This window comes from Neospora caninum, chromosome II (genome assembly GCF_000208865.1).
Source record: "Neospora caninum Liverpool complete genome, chromosome II".
In the NCBI taxonomy this organism is placed as follows: domain Eukaryota; phylum Apicomplexa; class Conoidasida; order Eucoccidiorida; family Sarcocystidae; genus Neospora; species Neospora caninum.
Window position 1 is genome coordinate 715,398 of NC_018387.1, and position 20,088 is coordinate 735,485.

The 20,088-nt window shown below is 53.2% G+C and overlaps 2 protein-coding genes across 2 annotated transcripts; both read right to left on the reverse strand.

Moving 5' to 3' along the window:
- Positions 1–1,071: 1,071 nt before the first annotated feature.
- On the reverse strand, positions 1,072–10,540 carry NCLIV_005350 (hypothetical protein; the record flags this gene model as incomplete). Its single annotated transcript, XM_003880045.1, has 13 exons — positions 1,072–1,438; positions 1,610–1,740; positions 2,182–2,418; positions 3,135–3,357; positions 3,895–4,584; positions 4,922–5,254; positions 5,578–5,642; positions 6,049–6,241; positions 6,750–6,907; positions 7,445–7,582; positions 7,787–8,032; positions 8,873–9,346; positions 10,082–10,540. The coding sequence occupies 13 exons, from the start codon at positions 10,538–10,540 to the stop codon at positions 1,072–1,074; spliced, it is 3,714 nt and encodes a 1,237-aa protein (XP_003880094.1).
- Positions 10,541–14,057: 3,517 nt separating this feature from the next.
- On the reverse strand, positions 14,058–18,928 carry NCLIV_005360 (putative splicing factor 3a protein; the record flags this gene model as incomplete). Its single annotated transcript, XM_003880046.1, has 8 exons — positions 14,058–14,156; positions 14,630–14,695; positions 15,205–15,389; positions 15,613–15,793; positions 16,534–16,683; positions 17,280–17,516; positions 17,771–17,905; positions 18,473–18,928. The coding sequence occupies 8 exons, from the start codon at positions 18,926–18,928 to the stop codon at positions 14,058–14,060; spliced, it is 1,509 nt and encodes a 502-aa protein (XP_003880095.1).
- Positions 18,929–20,088: the final 1,160 nt, after the last annotated feature.

The window sequence follows — 20,088 nt, forward strand, 5'->3', positions numbered from 1 at the left end:
TTAGAGATTGCTGGGTGGTACACAGATAGTACATACGTTTTTTCGAGAGACGAGGTTCTTGCGAGTTAGCGATGCTGATTCGGCAACATGGACCAGTGACCGGGGCTGTTGGCAGCCTCCCCCCCCCCCCCCCCCTGCAACGACGCTAGGTTTCGGGGTTTTTTTCGGGCCTCAAGTTGCAATTGAGTGACGATCGTATGACATCGAAACAGTGGTAGACACGGGCAACAGGTTTGACCGCCGATTTCAGCAGCAACTTTCCCACAGGCCGGCTTAGCAGCGGCTTCCACTGCTGAGTTGGTTTCCTCGGAAACGCTTCTGGACGCGTCTTTGATACGGCTTTGCTTCTGTTGCGGAAACAACCAGCTCTACAGCTGAATCTCTGAGCTACGCACAGCTACCCGCGATGAGAACGCGTTCGTCGTTTCGTGAATTCCTAATATTGCCAGAGCTGTACAAGTATTGAACACGAATCCCAGTTGTTACACAGGTGAAGAAAGTCACTGGTTGCCTGAGCGTCATCGACCCTGTTTACCGTAGGCAGCCGTTCAACTCTTGTTTCCGTGCATCGTTTTCTGTGTCGGTTCCATGTTTGGCGCTGCCCTGTTCATTTGTCGACAAAGGCTTTTCAGCTTTTTTTAGACAGACTACACGCGAGAGCGCCTGTTGGAACGGCGACCTCACAGAAAATCGCACGCATACGTTCCAGTTTCTTTCCCGCAGGCATAAACAACGCGACCTTGTCTTTCAAAAGATAAACAAACACTACCGTCTCGGTCACACCTTTCCACATGCAGCCCCCGGGTTGCGCACGAGGTCTTCCAAACCAAAAAGGACTTCGGTCTCTTCTGCTTCCCGTCGGAGCTGGCGCATGCGCCAACCTTCCCCCCCACAGAAGAGCCGCGTCGCAGAGCTCAAACTGTTGACGCTCTGGCGTTCCACAGAGACCGGATCTTACAAAAGAAATCGCGATTTACAAGGGAAACCGGCGACCAAAGTGCCCGCAGGCAGTGCCCGTCCTGCAGACCGCTCCAGACGCTCCCACGGCCATCTCGGTCCTCGTCTAGGTCGTCAGTTGGCGAGTCTGTTGAAGAAGTTCTGTGCAGGCAGGCCAGGTGACCCCGCAGTGACAGACGGGAACAGAGGAGCGGCCATACTCGGACTCTGTGCCGCACTCAGATTCACGCCGGGGTGACTGCCGAGCATCGCCGACATAGGGCCCGAGGCGGGCGCCAGCGGATTGCCCGAGCTCTCGCCGCCGGCTGGCCCAATCATAAAAGGCGACGAAGGGGACTGCAGCGGCGCGAACTCCGGGGCACAGGGGAGCGCGCGGGGGGAGGGCGCCGATGAGTGGAGCAAGTAGAACCCGAGAAGGCCAGCCAAGTACTGCGACACGCGAGGATGCGCCGCACGCACTGTTATCCGCGCCAGCAAAGGTCTGCTCGACAAAAAGGCAAATCACACACGCAGATCTCAATCACAGCTTTGCGAAGGCCTACATGTATCCATCAGAATCGCCTCGTTTTTCGCCGTGGCTTCAACCTCGGAGACCGCTTGCACCCTTTCACAGGATCTCCACGCAGAAACGTCCTTTCTCTCCATCGCTTACTCCGCATTCGGATTTAACTCGATGGTGCACATGGCAGACGCGCAGACGAAGCGGGGGCCCGCGCCGTTGGTCGAGCCGGCTGCGGGAGTACCTGTGTGGAACGTCCCGCTGCCGCAGAGATTGCGCCCAACCTGTGCGAGAAGGTGAACGCAGAGAAGGCAAACTGAAACTTAGGAGAGGCTGCAGACGCCAGGGGAAAGAAGAGGGGACGACGGCGAGGAAGACAAACCTCCAGAGCCGGCAATTTTTGTTGACAGGTCGATCTTCAGGCGCGCGCGCGTTGCGAACGCAGAAAGCAGGAAAACTCACGCAGAAACCGGAAGTGACAGTCGACAGCCCGAGACATCCGATTCGAAACATGGCAGAAAGGCGGAGAGACGGGGACCAAGAGCGAAAAGGCAGTCATAACTGCAGCCGTGTGCGAAGAAAGATAACGAAAGGAAACACGAAGCAAAGGGAGCAGCACACACATGCGCAGAGGAACAGACGAACCCCCTTTTGTGTGTGTCATCTCTCCGATTTTCCTCGCGTTTCGCTTCTCTCCGACTTCTTCGTTCGCCCTTCAACTGTACCTTGATCACGTGGAACTTGAACCCGGCGCTCAAGAAGAGAGGAACCTGGTGCGGTGGCAACGCGAGCGGCCCGATCACCACCTTTTCCTTGCTCTCCCCTTCTCTCCCTTCTTCCCGCGGAGCAAGATGCTTCCAGTAGCGCAGAAACACCGAGCCCTCGTTCACTGCCGTTGCGGGCACCACGAAATTCGCCATAATGAGCGGGAGCGTGAGAGGGAGTTGGATTTGCTGCGGGGACTGGAGACACAACGAAGAGACGAGAGAGAGAGTGGACAGAGGGGAGAGAGCAGCAGCGAAGGGGCGACTCACGAAGAGGATAACCTCAATGAGGACAAAACAGGGAACGACGTGGAAAGAAGTGCAAGGGAGAGCACCGCAGCACCTACGCCACTAGCCACGCCGAGCACCCGTTCCCGATCATGAAAAAAAGGAAGCGGCCGAGTGTAAAAGCGGGACAGAGGGGAAAGACAGTGCATGCGTGAAACACACAATCTGCGGAAAGTGGGGAGTGAATCCAGTTTTTGAGTAGGTGTAGTGGACGGAACACTAAGACGAGTCATCCAAATGCGGGGGGGGGGGGGGGGTACCACACGGGCGTCACAAGTGGGGACGCGTCTTTGTCCTTCCCTCTCGTCCTCATCTTCTCTCTGAATCCGTCACCTTAAAACTCTTCCTTCGCGCTGTCTTCCTCCCTCTTCGTTGGACTGTCCCTCCTCTCCCGTCTTTCTTTTTTATGTGGCTGTGTTTTTTTGCCTTTCATTTTTCGGCAGTCCCTGTGTAGACCATCGCCCCTGCCTTGCCCTCCATTGTCTCTCTTCTGTTCACTCCCTTCTTCATTCCTGGCCTCTCTCTAGTCTTCGTCTGCGCTTTCTCTCTTCCTCCAGTTCTGTGGTCCCCTCTCGTCTCTCTCTTCTCTCTCGTTTCGCCTCGTTCTCTGTGGTGTTTGCTCGGACCTGCGTCATGCCACCAGCGGCCGAGACGAAAAGGAGAAAGGGGAGTTTGGGCGGCGTGCTGAAGGGCTGCAGACACCTCACGCGAATTCTCTGAACTGCCTGCTGGAGCGGCAGAATATTCACCAACTCGTTTCCACTTCCGCCTTCTGCCCAGCTGGTTTCTCCCGATCGACGAAACCCCTCGTCTTTCAGCAACATCTCCGGCCTGTTTGCCACGCCTCCCCTGACAGACACATGCACACACAACACCGAAAACGCACGAATTGCCGCGCACACTGACAAAGAAACCAACATCTACATATATATATATATATATATGGATCTGTTTCTGTGTGGTTGAGGTGATGTGTAAATGCTTGCGCACCGACTTACACAGGCGCAGCAGAGGTTTTGTATACACTTGCTGAGGAGCGACGGGTGATGGAAACCCCAGATTTTCCCACCCGGGGCATGTCTCGTTCACAGGCGCCGCTAGAACACAAACACGTAGCTGATTGCAAACAGAGGAGGAAAAAACGAAAGCTTCGCTCTCTGCTCTCTGGGAGTGGAGACGGCCGAAGCGCGTTGGCCATGCGAGGCCCCGTGTGAATGTCCTCTGCGATGTCACGGCTGGACTTGCCTTTGAAGTCTCAGGAGCTTGTCCCGACTCAGGTTTCGCCACTCGAGGAGCACCATTCCATCTTTCTTGTCGAATTTGCGGTGTACATACACCTCAAGGAGACCCGGTAGAAGGCACAGCGTCCCCTCCGCCGCGACGCACGTGCGCTTCCACAACTCGCGATTCTGGTCTTCTGAATTGAGGCTCTGTGGCAGCGGTTGACTCTTCAACAGGTCGAGCAGTTTCTCTTGCGCCAGTCTCGCCGCCTCCGCTTCCTCTTCTCTTCTCTGGTCGCTGCTGCGGCTGCTGCGGCTGCTGCGGCCGCTGCCCCGGTCGTCCTCTTCTGACTCAGAAGACCGCGAAGATCCACGAGAAGCTTCGCTGGACGCCCTCGAGGGGCTTCTTCGGTCTCTGTCTTCTCGCCCACCTCGCGCGCTCTGGCGTCGCCTCCCCACTGGCTCTTCTTCGCTGGCGTCGTCCTCCCTGCCGCGATCGCTCGCAGAACTCTCCAAGCTCACTGAACTGGAACTGCTTTCGCGACTCGGAGTGCTCTCGCCGACACTCTCGCGTGGCGGCGAAGGCGAGAAGCCTCGCCTTCCCCGGGCCTCTCGCGTGGGCCGAGGGGAGAAGGCAGCAGCGAACGCCTCTCGCGTTGGCGGCGGCGCGACTCGCAGGTGCACAGCCAGGCGCTCTTCCGCCTCGCGGTTCGCGCCGACCCTCGTCGTCCTGCCGCCTCCGGGCCCCGCAAAGGCTCGAGGCGGAGAAGGCCGAGCCAGCAGTTGGCAGCGGCGAAAGGGCGGCAGCAGCGCGAGCGTCTGCGTCACAAACTGCCGATCGGGCAGTTGCAACAGGCTGCAGAGAAATCCAGAAACATCCGCACCGAAAGCAGCCACATCGACCGCACCGGACCGAATCCACAAAACACGCAGAGCCAGAGCAACTAAAGAGAAGACGAAAGACAAGCCAAAAGAGAAAACAAAAGAGCGACTAACGGGGGAGGGGGGGACTAGACTACACGCATTTCTCCCCCCAGACGTGCACACACGACGACACTCTGGAGGTATATCGACGAGTGTGGCATTTCGAGAAGCGCTGAGAGAGGCTGGGCAGAGGCCTCCGCAGAAAAGAGCGGGGGAGACGGCTTTTGTCGCGCGAGTGCTCCCGTTCTCCTTCTGTTTCGGGGACCTACGCAGACAACTCGACGGCCCTCGTTTGCAACTCCAAGTCTCGGCTGTCGTGGAGTTCCTGCAGCAGCTGAAGCACTGGGGCTGCATCCATCGGGAAGGTGTGAGCGAGTTTCACGAGCGCAAAGAGTAGCAGGGGGAGGAGATAGCAACAGGACGCGACGGGAGGCTCGTCGCTCAGCGGAATGAAGGTGAAGGGCGGGAAGTTTCCGGGAGTGAGGAACGTCGACGCCGAGGCAAACCGCCGGAAATGGAACAACAACGCCTCGATCTGCCGCCGACCTGAAACGCGCGCCTTTATCAAATGCCCAAACTGCCCCAGAAGGTACGCGCACAGCCTGAAGACGCACAACGACACGAACAAAACAAGCAAACGGCGTCACGATCTGTATCGCGTTCCAAAAAGCAGGCATGCGCAACTCGTTTCGCTCATGGGCACAGAAAAGAGGAAGGAGAAAACCGAAGCTAGGCAGGGGGTGACGTGACAAAAACGGGGAATACCTGAGAGCAAGAGTGTGTAGATGCAAGGGAGCACAGAACCACCTGCATGCGTTCTTGGATGCAGATAGAGCCGCACACAAGAACCCGACTGTCGTTGGAGCGATTCCCCATGCGTTTTCTCGTATGGCGTGATGTGTCGACGCGGCAGGCTCATACGTACCTGAGAAGCGTCTCGTTGAGGAAAGCATCTTCGACAAACTCTGCAGCACGGCCCGCGGCGTAACGCTGCAAAACCCAGCGGCAAAAAAACACCTCCGGGACAGTCGACAAAAACGGTGCCAGGCTTCTCTCCCGGTTCTTTCCTCCCCTGGGAATTTTTCTCCTCTTGTTCTCTCTCTTTTCCCCTGTGCTCTCTCTTTTCTCCTGTGCCCTCTTTTCTTCTGTTCTCTCTCTTTTCTCCTGTGCTCTCTCTCTTCATCTTGTTCCCTCTTTTCTCCTGTGCTCTCTTTTCTCCTGTGCTCTCTTTTCTCCTGTGCTCTCTTTTCTCTTGTGCTCTCTTTTCTTCTGTGCTCTCTCTTCTCGTCTGTGCTCTCTCTCTTCATCTTGTTCTCTCTTTTCTCCTGTGCTCTCTTTTCTCTTGTTCTCTGCTTTTCTCTTTGGTCTGCCGCCTGTGTCTCTTCTTTTCGCTCACCTGCAGCGCGCCGTCCGGTTGACCCACGGAAGGCGCTTTTTCTTTTTTTCCTGTGCGTTTGTCTCCGTCTTTCGAGGCGTCCGCCGAGTCGGCGAGAGTGCTGCCCGACACCACTTGAATCAAGTGCACCCAGGTTTCATCCCGCACGTGCTGCGGCGCTCGCTGCAGCATCTGGAAGGTGACGTCGACGAGCCTTTGCAGAAGCGGCACAAGAGAGGAGAGAGAAGCCGCAATGCGGAGACACGCGGAAGGCAACAAAAAGCCCTTTAAAAGACTCAGGAAGAGAATCAAGGCACGATCTGCAAGCCGTATCTAAATATTCATCTACGCACATATCTATACACATGCTTGTGCATGTAGTGGCTTATGCACATCTGCATATGCATAGATGCAAAAATATACGGCAGTAGTCGTAGTCGTAGTAGTCGTAGTAGCAGAAGGGAGATAAATGGCGAGAGATGCCGAAGACGCATTCAAAAGGAGATACAGACGTGTCCACGGAGAGACATAGACCTGGCGTTAGAGAAAGGACACCGAGGGGTAGAGATACGTCCGGAAAGATGCACGTGTACGACACTTTTCTGGGTAGAAATTGTCGTCAAGACAGCACAGACAGTCAAAAGGGGGCTCAGCCTGTCGAGGTCGTGGAAAGGCGCAGTTTTCAGTTCCGAAAGAAGGCGCTTTTCACAAGGCGCACGCACCATGTAGGATCCGGCGCATACGTCTCGACGAGCACGGCAATGTGGGCGGTGATGTCGTCCTGGAGGGTTTCCGCGTCTCGCTGAAGGCTCTCCAAGAGAGTCAAGACGATCTCGCTCCAGTTGTCAGGCCCAGTGAGGGCGAAGAGAAGGCCGATTGCCTGAAAACGGGATGCGCGGACAGGCGCAAGGCGAAAAATGCGACAAACGCAGCGGCAAAACGACACGGCGCGCGCGACGAGGAAGAACCGACGCGGCGAGAGAAATAAAGGAAACTGTCACAGGCCTTGCCTCCTTGAGGGCCCGCTTGTCAGCACCCCACCGAGAAAGCGCGGAGAGAAGAAGAACAGGAAGGGAAGAAGGAAAGGACGAAGGAGTCGAAGAAACGAAAACAGCAGGAAAGAAGGGGAAAACCAACGATCCAGAACTGAGTAACTCAAATCAGAAACATTATTGCACCTATATGTATATATATATATATATGTTATGTATACAAATGTACATACATATGTATATATATGTATATAAGTGTATATATATATATATATGACCCCAGGCATGAGATCCCAAGTTCTTTCCGATTGTGCGGGGCGGCACTTACTGGGCTACTTAGACGGGCGAAGATGGATTTCAACATCTGATTCGGATTCAGGGGAGAAGAAAGCAAGAAAGCCCAGGGGACTTTCCAGAGAGCTCACCTGTCTTCTGAGCGAAATGTCTTCTTCTCCCAGCAGTCGGAGAATCGCCGGAACCGCCCCCTTCAGTTCAGGTTGAATGTCGGGGTCTGCAGCCATCGCGGCCACCAGAGAGAGACTCTTGTATCGGAAGTTGGGATCCTGAACAGAAAAAATCAAAGTCTTGTTCCTGAGCGTCCACAACAGACATCGACAACCCCCCCGCTGCCTCGCTTCTCGCATCCCTTTCTCCCTCTCTCTGTCTCTCTTTCCCTCGTGTTCTATGTCGGTGCCTCTCTTTCCCCCTCTTTCTTTGCGTTTCGTTCGTCTCTCTTTCTCGCTCTCTTTCTGGGCTTCTCTTCTTACGCCTTCCTCAACGAAGGAGCAGAGGAGTGCAGCAGCGGACTGTCGCAAATCCTTGTTTGCATCTGCCTGAAGATGGGCAGAAAGGCTGATTGCCTCGTAGAGCACTGCATGCTGGATGATCGAGGGCGACACTGAGGCGGCATTCAAGGCTTTCGGCTTTCTTCCTAAGAAGCTGATGCCTCTCTGCGGCGGCGCGCCGGCTTCTCCAGATGCTCCGTGGTCTCCCTTCCCCCCCGACGTCTGTCGCTGCGAAAAACGCGAGAGAGAGGCGAGACGCGCAGAGAGAGAAGACGAACGAAAGGCAGAGAAGGACTGACCCTTCCTCCCCTTCAAACCTGAACGAGATCGATGTGGCAAGGCCTGAAATCAGACGCAGAAACACACATCTCCAAAAAGAGCTTAACATACACAAATATATGCAAACATACACAAATATATGCAAATATATGTATATATATATATACAGTGTGCGGTGGTGAGGGGGTGATGGGTTGAGAGGAGAGAAAGTGAACGGGCATGGCTGCAGCTGACGCGAGTCTCGGAGTTGCGAGGGAAACGCGAATGAACGACACGACACCAAAACACGAAGCAATTCCCATGCACGCAGAACGATCGATCCACATGCGTGGTGAGAGATACACAAAGTTGCTCAGGAAACATCTTTTCACAAACAAGTACATACATCCATAGGCAGAGAATATGTGCATCTATGTGCATTCACATACATATATATATATATATATATAATATGCATGCATGCATATAGTTGTTTGGAATGTGCGAGATCGGGGTTTCGTGGAGTGGAGATACAGTTGATAGAGGCAGCGCAGTTTATCGCTTGCATGCATGCGCATTGACGGGGAAAAGGGAGTTGTTCCCAAACAACCGGGTCGTGTTGGCTAGGGGAACTACTCACGTTTCCTGAATACAATCGGTGAAGACAAAGTTACATAGACAGAACTGCAGATGAAAGGGAGCGTCGCAGTTGTGTGGTGAGTCACGCGTTCCGACTTTGGAAGCCTGCAGTCTTTCGAAACATGCTGTTCAGTGCGGGTTGTTCGTGTCCTTTTACGATGTGGCGTTCACCTCTTCCTCAGTTGCAGCGGCGACTTGCGTGAAGACGGTCTTGACGATTTCGTTGAGGGAGAGAGCGACGGCTTCGCCTTGCTCTCCGCGCGCACCCTTCCCGTTCACCTGGAAGCGTTGGAGAAGCTGGAGGAGTCTGACAGCTAGCCACGGCGCAGGCGTGCCGTGGTAGAAGAAGGGTTCGGGGACATCTTTCGAGAGGATTCTCGCGAGGATGTTAATCGCAGAGAGTTGCAGCTGCTGCTGCCAGCGGTGCAATTGCTTCGTGCGGAGGACGGCGTAGAAAATCAAGTTCACCAGCGACAGGAGACAAGACAGATCCTGCTCAAACAGCAACGCCTGACCCAAACGCGACGCCCACACGTCGCACGGCAGCAGAGAAGGACGCAGCCGAAAAAACACCAACATGCAGCTGTACGCCTTCTGCCGAATCAACGCTGACGCCGAGGAAGACGGATTCGCAATCGCCTGCATCTAAACAGACAACATTTCCACACACACACAAATACAAAGAGACAGTTCCTTGTAGACATGCTTGCGCACACATAACGGGACAGACACACAAACATGCCTACACACCATTCATATACACATGCACAGATGTATATATATACATACATATATATATATATAGAAAGATAGATAGCTAGATAGATAGATAGATAGATAGTGGAGATGCATATGTATAGAAATGCATGCATATGCATCAATATGTGAATGCACATGCATTTGTGGAGAAAGGATTTGCAGTCGCTCGGGAGAAGGACAGGCCTGAAAACTGCCGCGGCAGTTGAGGCTCCTCCTCGAGGTGCTGAACGGCAGAGAGAAAGAGAGAGAGCGTAAAGCTTGCTGCCACAGTCTGTGAGGCTGTAGGATGAACATCTAAAATGTGGGTCTCTGTTCAAGGATTGCTAAGTTTTTCGCCGGTTGTTGAACCGTGCCTCGTCACCGAGAGATTCCGCCTGGCCAGATTTGTGCACAGGCGGGGGTGAGGCGCGTCTCGCATTGGGCACAGACGCAGAGCGAGGGCAAACGACGTTTTCACGCACGTCGCAACAGCACAAAAACAAAAGTGCGGGCGCCGCTCTCTCAGAGATTCCCACTCCCAGTAACGCTCAAGCACACAGAAGCAACGATGGACAAGGCGAAACGCGCTGCTGACATCGAGTCTACGGGGGAGAGCTTTCTCTTTTTGCGCGTCCAGGCTACCTGGGGGAAGAGCTCCGCTGCAGCATCTGCGTCAGAGATGTAGCTAGCGCAGTCGAGAGCGAGGGCGGCAAAGTCTTCGTGCTGGAGAGAAAGATCTTTTTTGATCGAGGAGCAACAGAGACCCCGCAGTTCAGGGAGATCGCGGCCCGCAGTGTACGAGTCGACGAGGAGAAGCGAGCAAAAGAGGTAAGCGGCCGCGCGCTCCGAGTAGTGCGGCGAAGACAAGAGAGAAATTGCCTCCGCGTGGCCAATGTCCACGGGGTAGCCCAGCAGGTGTATGTACAGCAGCTTGGTGAGACATTTCTTCTTCTCGTACCCTGTCAGCGGCTTCTTCGGATGCGCGAAGCGCTGGCGGATCTTCGCCAGCTCCTGCAGAACGCGCGCTTGCTCGCGGCTCGAAGAAGGCGAACTCCGCACATCCTGGATGAACAGAGACACCCCGCGAATCGAAGGCGCCATGGCGCAGGCCTCCTCTCACAAGAGAGGAGGGGACAGAGGGAACGTGGACGGGGAAGGGAAAAGAGAAAAAGGAAGGGAAAAAGAGAAAAGGAAAGGTAAAAAAGAAGAGGTGAAAGAAGCGCCTTCTGGATTCGCTGGACAAAAGTCTTGCTCTCTTGTCAAGAGAAGTGAGAGAGAGGAGATGGGCGCAAAGGGACATCTGTGACCGACGTCTCTCCGTCTCCGCCAACAGGCACGTCTTCCGCAGACGCGCGGCGTCTTCGCCTCCCTCCTCGCCTCTCTGTCGCCTTTCTCAGCACTTTTTTTTCTCCCTCTGCATCTTCAGAGAAATCCCGACTTGTTGAGAATGTGCAAAGGTCCATACAGAACGCGGAAGTCGCGTTCAAGGGCGTTGCGCGTCCTCTGATATTCGGGCAATCGCCTGGAACTCTCAAGAAGATACGGGAACAGAAAGAGAGGAAAGAGAAGCGCAGAAGCGCCCAGAGTGCCGACAGAGGCCGTGGCCGCAAACAAGGCGGACCGCGTTTCAAAGACGCTCAATGTATATGTCGTGCAGTGAATGGACACCACCGGAGAAGAGAGACAGTTCGAAAAAGCGGAAACTGGAAACGGGAAATCCCGAAAAGTGAGAAGGGAACACGGCTTCTGCCGCCAGTAGCTCGTCGAGCCGCGAAAGCAGCAGGTTTGGAGAGAGAAGGAAACCGAAAAGGAAAAGATCCTTTAATTCGGGTGACAGAGGAAAAGACAAAGAGAATGAGAAGACGAATTTTTCTCTCACAAGTGAAAGCGGCGAAGCGACACGGACAGCGGGCAGGGGATAAGACGCAAGTCTTGGTGAGAAAAAGCAGATACGTGTCGAAGCGGCAAAAGAATCACAACAGAGGAACAAGAAAAAGATACAGAAGCAGTCGACGGAGGAAAAGAAAAGGGGAAGAAGGAAGAAAAGAGGAGAGCTTGGAGAAAAGATCTAAAGAAAAGATGGGAGACGCGAACGAGGTATATACACCTGGGCCTCAAGAGCCGAAAAGCGCATGCAGGCAAAAATCCAGAGGTGTCGATGGTAGAGAAGACTGAGAAAGGGATGAGGAACACGGCGAACCTGCCGAGTTTTTGCTGTCTTTTCACAGTAAACTTCTTTCTCTTCCGTCTTCTCTTCCTTTCGCCCTGGAGACTGGTCCTGGCTGCCATCTTTTCTGTAGATTCTTACGGATGTATATGTGTAAAACTACCTCTCTATACTCTCCCTACGACAGGCTCTCTGAACTGCTATCCTCAATCCACGTCCTCCCCTGTCTCATCCTTGTCTCCTCGCTCTCCCCTCTCTTTTCCTCTTCTCTTTTTATCCTTCACTCCCTGTTCTGCATCTCTCCTTGTTCTTCCCTGTCTGTAATTCTTCCTCTCTGTCATTCCTGACGTCTTTTCCTGTACCCTTCCTGTTCATTTCTTCTTGCTCTCGTCTTATGCCTCCTCTTCCTCTCTTATTCGGTTCCTCTCTTCTTCCTCCTCTTCCTCTCCTGTTCGGTTTCTCTCTTCTTCCTCCTCCTCTCTTCTTCCTGCTCTCTGCTTACTTGTCTCTCGCTTCTCGTTCTTCTTTCGTTCCTACATAGAGGCCACGCAAAGTATGCACTCAGGATCTGTCCTCACGGGAGAGTTCACATGAGAGCATCCCAAAATGTGTGGAAACGCTTCTTTCGCGTGCTCAGCGATCTACGAAAGATTCAGATGCAAGGGAATGGCTTCCTTGGCTACACAAAACAAATGGACTTCACAGACACAACTTATCTTCTCAAAGGGCGCAGACTTTTCCAGCCAAGGCGGCACTCCACTGTTTTCAGAGACCAGAGAAAACAGCACTCGGTTTCAACAACAGATCCACAACCATATATAACCATATATATATATATATATATCTTTAGAGAGATACAGGTATTTTGCTGCACATGCATACGTATATAAGTAGATATATATGCATGTATGATTATATATACGTGTATTTAGGTTGCTAGGAGGTAATTTTACTCCCACTGGAGGCAGAGGAAGCTGTGCTGAGGTTCGCCTTCCATGTTTCTTTTTGGGCCGTATCCAGAAAATCTCGATTTCCAAACCGCCGTGTCTTCTCTGTGAAGATTCGGGAATTTTTGGCGATTTGCACTTTCCCATAAACTCTTCCGGAGAGAGGCAGAACGCAGAGGGTGGGAACATTCTCTTTCGATATGCCTTCTGTCTCCAGAAAGACTCACAACTTGTGTACAACTCGATCACGCTTTGCGGAACAGGAAAGCTCTACGCAGGTGGACTGTCTCCTCCATTCCACAATGTGCACATATATATATATATATATATATATATATATATACTAACATATACGAAAATGTATATAAATGTATATATACATGAGTATATATGCACGTTTGGAGTGACATAGAAACGTATGAGTCAAAGGTTGCTTGAGCTCGCGATGAGAAGAGCCGCAAGTGGATGTGTAAACGGAAAGCAACGCTCTCAAAGCGTGTGCGAGGGCGAAGAGAGAAAAAAACAGGCCTATCTCTCGAGAGAAACAGGAATGTTCACATCACAGCAGCAGCTACAAATGCCGTGCTGAAACATATACATAATATATATATATATATACATAAATGTGTAAACGTGTAAGCTTCTGTGTAGACAAGAAGAGATTAAGATGGAAAAGAGTCGAGGATGCCTCCGAAAAAAAGCCTAGGGACGGGCAGTCCGTGTTTGTGTGAGAACTTTGTGGAAGCGCCAGAAACCCTGTGCAAACTGTGGGGATTGCGAAAGAAAAGAAATGCAGGAAAGGGGCAAGAAGAGGAGAGCGGAGAGAAGAGAGGTAGCACGTAAAACAGGTGAGACAGTAGACGGGGCCTTACTGGTAGACAAACGACTGACAAGACGGCAGAGAATCCGAAGTCGAGGAAGGGTGGTTTACAGTAAGAAGAAATGCATTCTTTTAGCAAAGATCGTTCCATAGTTCCCGCGGGGACGGTAGTCTCGTGGCAACTTTCCCCTTTCCAAAAACCCCAGATTGGCGCACAGACACCAGATCCACTGAATGTTTCTCTTGTTCCCTTTCTCGCTGACTGGTAATTACAGCAAGACAGAAGCAAGGAACCCGGTTCTCCAACCGTGACGTGTTTTTCTCTCTTTTGCCTCTCTCCACCTGTCTCTTTCATCCTCTCTCTGTCCATTTGCAACGTGTGTGTCGTGCCGTCTCTCTCGTTCTGTGGAAACAGACTCTATTATTTCTGGAGCGATGCTTTCTTTCGCCCTGTGCTCTCACGGCGTAGATGCATCCACCGGCAATCATGAACGCGGCGCGAAAACGGGAAAAAGAAACTGCGAGAAGAGAGAAAGTCCGAAAACAGACGAGTTGAGGGCGCGCAAACAGGAAAAGCAGAAAGCGCACGAGACTGCCGACCGCGGGGCTCGTGCACTTTAAACCACGCCGTTAGAGGAAAAACACAGAAAAACAAAGAGAAAGAGAGCCGCAGAACGCTTCCGTTTAGAGAAGACCTTGCCTTCGAAGATCCTCGAAAGCTCGGAGGTTCATGACGTTCCCCTGCGAGTCTTCGCATTCCAGTTCTTGCTCGTCCTTGAACGTCTGCATCGCAGCGAGAAAACGAGAGACCCGAGAGCGGGGAATGGGTGCAGAGAACGCAAAGGAGGAAAGCAGAAGAACAAACAGAGGACAGAAGCGGGACACGCAGAAAACAGGGACAAAAGGCAGAGCATGATCACCACATGCGAATGGAAAAAAAACAAAGAAGCAACGCAGCTGTACGGGTCGGCACCGAAGAGCTGGAAAGCCGCCTCTGGGAAACACGAATGAGAGGGCCTATGTGACGGTCTTAAAGCTCACACAGATCCGAGACGACGAGGGACAAAAAAACGGAGAAATGAGGTGAATGAGAGAAGCAGCAAGAAGGAAACACGTGGGGCAAGATAGAAAGCGCAGAGAGAGAGCGAGACGGAGAAGAGCCCAGACAAGTCGCTCTGGCCTCGCGACGCCCTGAGTCCGAATATACGCCAAGAGATTCATTCCAATTCGCACTTTGCAAGAAACGCGAGACGTACCTTTCCCTCTGCATCCTTTTTCAACTTCTCATACAACTTGATCGCGTCCTCGATCTTCGTGATCTCCTGAAAACACCACGCGTTTCAGTCACACGCGGCGTCTCGGTACCGCTTAATACATGTGCATGCATACACGTACAGTTACATGCATCTACATATATATATATATATATATATATATATACAGATACATACATGTATCTATACATGTATATACATGTACATATATAGGCGTTTAGGTGCTTCTCTCCAAGTAGGCGGCAATTCCTGTTCAAAAGTGGGCGCGCCTTTGTGCGTTATTTACGCGCTTTTCGCCTGGCTTCTGTGTGCGCTGCTCTCCTTGTGCCCGCGCTGTCCGCGCCGTCTCTTTTTCTGCATGCAGGCGTTGGTGTTCAGCACGAAACGACGCGTGTTGTCTTCTCGCGGTAGCGTTTCATCGTGGCGAAGCCCGCCGCCAGGAGGAGAGCGTGGAAGCTATCCAAGAGCCGCGAGAGGCCTTCTGAGTCTCAGTTCGCGCGCATCGTGAGCTTCGTCTCGGCTGTTGTCGAGCGTCGCTGCTTGCTTCCACGACTCACCTTGAAGTGCGTGGTGTTGGGGATGCGCAGGCACCGCATGCCGAAGGCGTGTCTCCACTCCATGAAGTGTCGCTCGAAGGCGCGTCTTCCCCAGTACGAAAAGTTGCCGCAGATCTCGCACTTGAACTCTTGCCCAAGGCCGTGCAACTTGTACAGCCAGAACGGGATTGGACGCCCGTCGAAACCTACGTCCACCAAGCGACAGAGAGGAAGAGACACAAGTGAAGAAGAGACACAAGTGGGAAGAGAAAGAGAGAGAATGAGAGAGAGCCGCGCGTCAGACGCATGCACAGACATATCGAGGAGGGGTCTCCTTCGTAGCCACGCAGTGAATTCGCTTTACCACCGGTAGGTTTCTCGTACGCGCCCTGCCTGGGGGCGTCGTTCACCTGGTGTGTGCTTTCCTACCGAGAGGGAGATTAAGAGGATTGTAGATGGGTTGGTCATCATCTTCGTCTTCGCTGTCGCGTTCCGCATCGCCGACCGCCTTAGCAGCCTCCTGATCGTCCTCGTCGTCGCTGCTTCGGTTTTCCTCCTCCAGCTCCTCAGCTGTTCGCGACTGCTTCTTGTGATGGTAAGCGACAGTGCGCTGGAAAGAAGGGGAAAACGAACGGGGCAAACGCGCGAGCATGCAGAGGGCCGAGACGCAAAATCAATCGCGTGCGAGAGCGCCTCCTCCCGGCGAGCTCCGCCCACGCATGTGCACATGCACGGCCTAGAGAGAGAAGATGGAGTGAGCGAAGCAGAGAAAAACACAGAGAAATATAGGAAAAGACAGACGGCGAAAGGCACAGAGGAAACGGTGGCGCAGTTGGAAAGCAGGGACGGGCCCCGGTTTGAACGCAAAGAGATATTCCAAATCACCCCCGACTCCCGCGTTCTCTCGCGTGCCCGATTTCCTGTTGACTTACTTCCACGACGTCTTCCAGAATTTCCTTGTACGCGTTGACGAGAAACTCCGCCTCCGCCAGTTCCTTGTCGTGAGCCTCCGAATCCTCCGCCTGCTTCTCCTGTTCCTCGCGCGAAAGCTTCGTGAACTCGACCACCGCCTTCTTGTACTTCTTCCCCTGCAGCAAAAAGGCCAATATTTCAAAAAACAGAAACGCATCTTCGCATCCTACGCTTCCTCTGTGTGTTGGTTGTCCCTGTGTGTTTGCAGCTGTCTCCTCCATCTCTCTCTCTCTGCCTCTGTGTGTCTCTCTGTCTCCGTCTCTCTCTCTGCCTCTGTGTCTCTCTCTGTCTCCGTGTCTCTCTCTGTCTCTGTGTGTCTCTCTCTGTCTCTGTGTGTGTCTCTCTCTGTCTCTGTGTGTCTCTCTCTGTCTCTCTCACCTGCATGTGCGATTCGCGGGGGCCTTCGGAGAGGAAGATTTTGTCTGTGGGCCGGCAGTAGAGCGGCAGCGCCGCCGTGAGCGTCTGCCATCCCGGCACCTCCTTCCGCTCCCACTGCTCCTCGAACTGCTCAGAGAACTTCTTTCGCACCTGCGAAGAGCCACAGCGCGCAGAGTCCACGGCGCATTTGCAGCGAGACACATACAGCTGGATCGAGAGAACGAAAGTTAGGTCTTCGAAATCAAGTTGGAAGAACACGCGCCTCCTCGCCAGCGGCGTCTTCTCGGTAGAGAGTGAAGCCCGCAAAGGTCGGGAAAGGGTGGGCGAAACTGCAAGGTGAAAAGCGGAGGCATGAGAGAAAAGACTGGAAAAAAAGCGAGGCCGTGAAATACTCCAGGCGCGGCGGCCGAATGCACACACACACACCGTCGAGAGTGGGCATCAGAAAAACGCGTGTTCCGTCCGTCCTCTCTTTCTCTCCAACGCTTCCCTTCAGGGTTTCCTCTCCGCTCTTCTGTTCGAGACTCTCCACACTCTCTCCCGTCTGTGATAACCCTCTCTTCCCAGGAAAGGTCCCGGCAAAAAGCCCGTGGCCTCGCGATTTAGAAGAAGAGACAAAAAGAAACAATAGGCGACAACAGGAGACACAAAGGGGGACCAACTGCGGCAACGAGAGACACAAGCGGAGACACTAGGAGACGAAGAGAGCGGCGTGAGAGAGCGTGGACAGCGTTTCTGGGTCTGACCTGGTCGTGATCGGCAAGAGGGTTGCGTCTTCGGAAGAAGTCTTGGAGGTACGCGACGATGCCTCTCAGGTAGGCGAGGTACTCTGAGGATCGGTATTTGAGGGCTCGAGGAATCGAAGAGAAAAGATGGAAAGACTTCAAGTAGGAAATGTAATCAATCAGATCCTCCTCAAAGCGACTGTCCTTCATTCGCTCGACCGCCTCCTCCGCCAAGCCGCGCTTCAGCAGCCGCGCCGCCTGCATGCACAAAAGAAATCAAAGGCGCGAAATGTTCAACACGCAACGAAGGCCTTAGAGAGCCCGTCGAGATTCCTTGCACCCAACTCTGAAACCAAATCCAAAAGGCGCAGAAAAAGAGGGAAGCAGAAACGGTGAAAGAGAGATGCAGAGAGGACGGACCGAGACGGAAGAGAAGAGAAGGTAGAGAGCACGGAGAAACATGAGAGGAAAGGAGAGAAAAGAGTCGCGAAAGGTGCCCAAGAAACGCTCACCTCCGCCTTTTTGGCTTCGTTCACTTTGTACGTTCTCATCGGTTTCCAGTTAATGAAGGTGGTGAAGCTGTCATGCAAGTTGAGCATCTCGCCCCACTGCTCGGCCTCGTCGAACACGCCGTCCAAATACGGAGTCTGCAGAGAAAAGAAAGTGAAAACCGGTCCATCAGCATAGAATTTTACAAAACCGAGAGAGGGAAGAAAGGCTCTCAACCCGGTAACAGGCCAAAAAGGCCATCGCAGCGCACATGCACAAAGTCGGCCCTCCCACGAAAAGACAAGGAATCGGATGCATAGACGCATCTACAAAACGTTTCCGATCTTCTTCAAAGGGACGTGGTCATTCAGAGACACAGACACAGAACAGGGAGAGATCACGCGTCCCACAGGTGAAACCAAGTTCTCGCGACTCCAGAAAAAGGACTCTTGTACTCAACAGAGGCACTGCGCGCTGCTCAACTTCACCCACGTACATACAGATGTATACATACAGATTCCGTACACACGCATATCCATAGCATACACACACATACAGATACGGGTTTCCATATGTGTATACGTCTGTATATGTTTGTGCATGTGAGGAGACAGAGACAAGGCATACGCGTAGAGAATGAAGCGTACTCGTATATATATATATATATATATATATGCATGTAAGTGTATGTGTGTATATGTGTGCTGTTTTGAGAGGCAGGTTACCTGGTTGGCTTCTTCGACGAGCGCTTGCGGGTCTTTGATTTCCGGTGCGGCGTTCAAGTCGGTGCCTTGGGCAGCAGCAGTCATTGCGCGTTTTCTGTGGAATTCTCGAATCTGGCGAATGCGTTCATAAAAGTTGATCCACACGTCGTTTCCCGCGCCGCCCTCGCGCTGGCCGCCGAGGAAGGCGATTTCGTCCTTTCGCAAGTTGTCTCCGTCCTCGTAGATTTGGAGACACTTCTGTGCACTCTCCTGCATGCGGCTGAGCAAGTCCGCAGCCGCCCAGTCCAGGCGCAGTTTCTCGCGCTTCCGCTTCTCGCCCTTCAGTACCCCCACAGAAGAAGACGGGCCAGTGCCGCATTTCTGGTCCTGCAGCAGGAGGAGCTGCGAGGCCGCTCGCTCGACCCGCTCCACTTCTTCGTGCGCGGCGCGCAAGTGTTCCAGGAGGGAAGCGGACATCTTGAGCGAAAGCCGAGAGGAAGGCGAGAACGCAACGAAGAAGGAGCGAGTGGGGCGGTGAGGAAGAGAAAAGGTCGAGAACGGACGGGGAGGAAGCAGAGAAGGAAGAAATGCGGCTCACAGAGAGACAGGAAACAGAAGACACAGAGAGGAGAAGGGGAACGTAGAAAGAGACGGGTGGAAGGGGCGATGAGGGGGAAAAGGGAGATGCGAGAGATTTTTGACAAGAAGACGAGAGGGGACGGAACGGAGACCAGAACACGGGCGGCAAAAAAAGAAGACGAGTGGTCGTTTCCTGTTTCTTCCCAGACGTCAATGATTCCGCCGTCGGTTTGCCCTCACCGGCTGGTGACGCCCTCGGGCCTGCTCTTCTCTGTTCCGTGTTTTTCCCTCTTTGCCTTCTTCACCCTGTCCCCTTTTTTCTGCGTCTGTTCCCCCCTCTTCCTCTTCTCTCTTCGCCTCGTGCTCCTCGCAGAGAAGACGGCCAAGCCCCAAATCCAAGAGAGAGGAGAGAACTACGGGGAGACGAAAAGGAGTCTGGAGCGGCGAGAAGAGGAGGGAAGCCCACGGGGAAAAAGAAACGGCCCAGCAACTGTTAAGACGAAGACGAGCGGCGGGGCAGCTTTAAAACGGGAACAAGACCGAACGAAGAAAACAGGGGAAGACACCGGAGCGCGAGGAGAGAGAAAAACGCGAGGAAAAGACGGGAGTGGAAAAGAAAGAAGCGGAAGACGCATGCAACGAAAATGGATGAAGAAGAGGAACAAGGGAAAGCAGAAAAAACGAGGGTAAACGCCCGAGGAGAAGAGGGCAGATTAAATCAAGAGCGTTAGAGGGAGAAAACGACCTGCGAGAAAAGCGGGTTGGCGTGCATGCGCGGAAAAAGAATGCCCCCGGGAATGAGAGAGAGAGGAGCCGACGGACCGTCTCCCACTAGAATCAGAACGGGAAAACGAGAGTCAGCGAACAGAATAGACAGAGATGGGAAAGGTAGAAGCAGATCAGAGACACTGAATGGTCCTCTTTCTCCCAGCTTTTCTCGCTCCTTCTCTCCTTTCTCCCTGTGTTTCTTATTCTTCTCTAACGCTGTCCTGCTCTCCGCCGCGGCTCGCCTCTCTGTGTCTCTCTGTCTCGGACTTTTTCTCTTCGTCTTCTCTTCT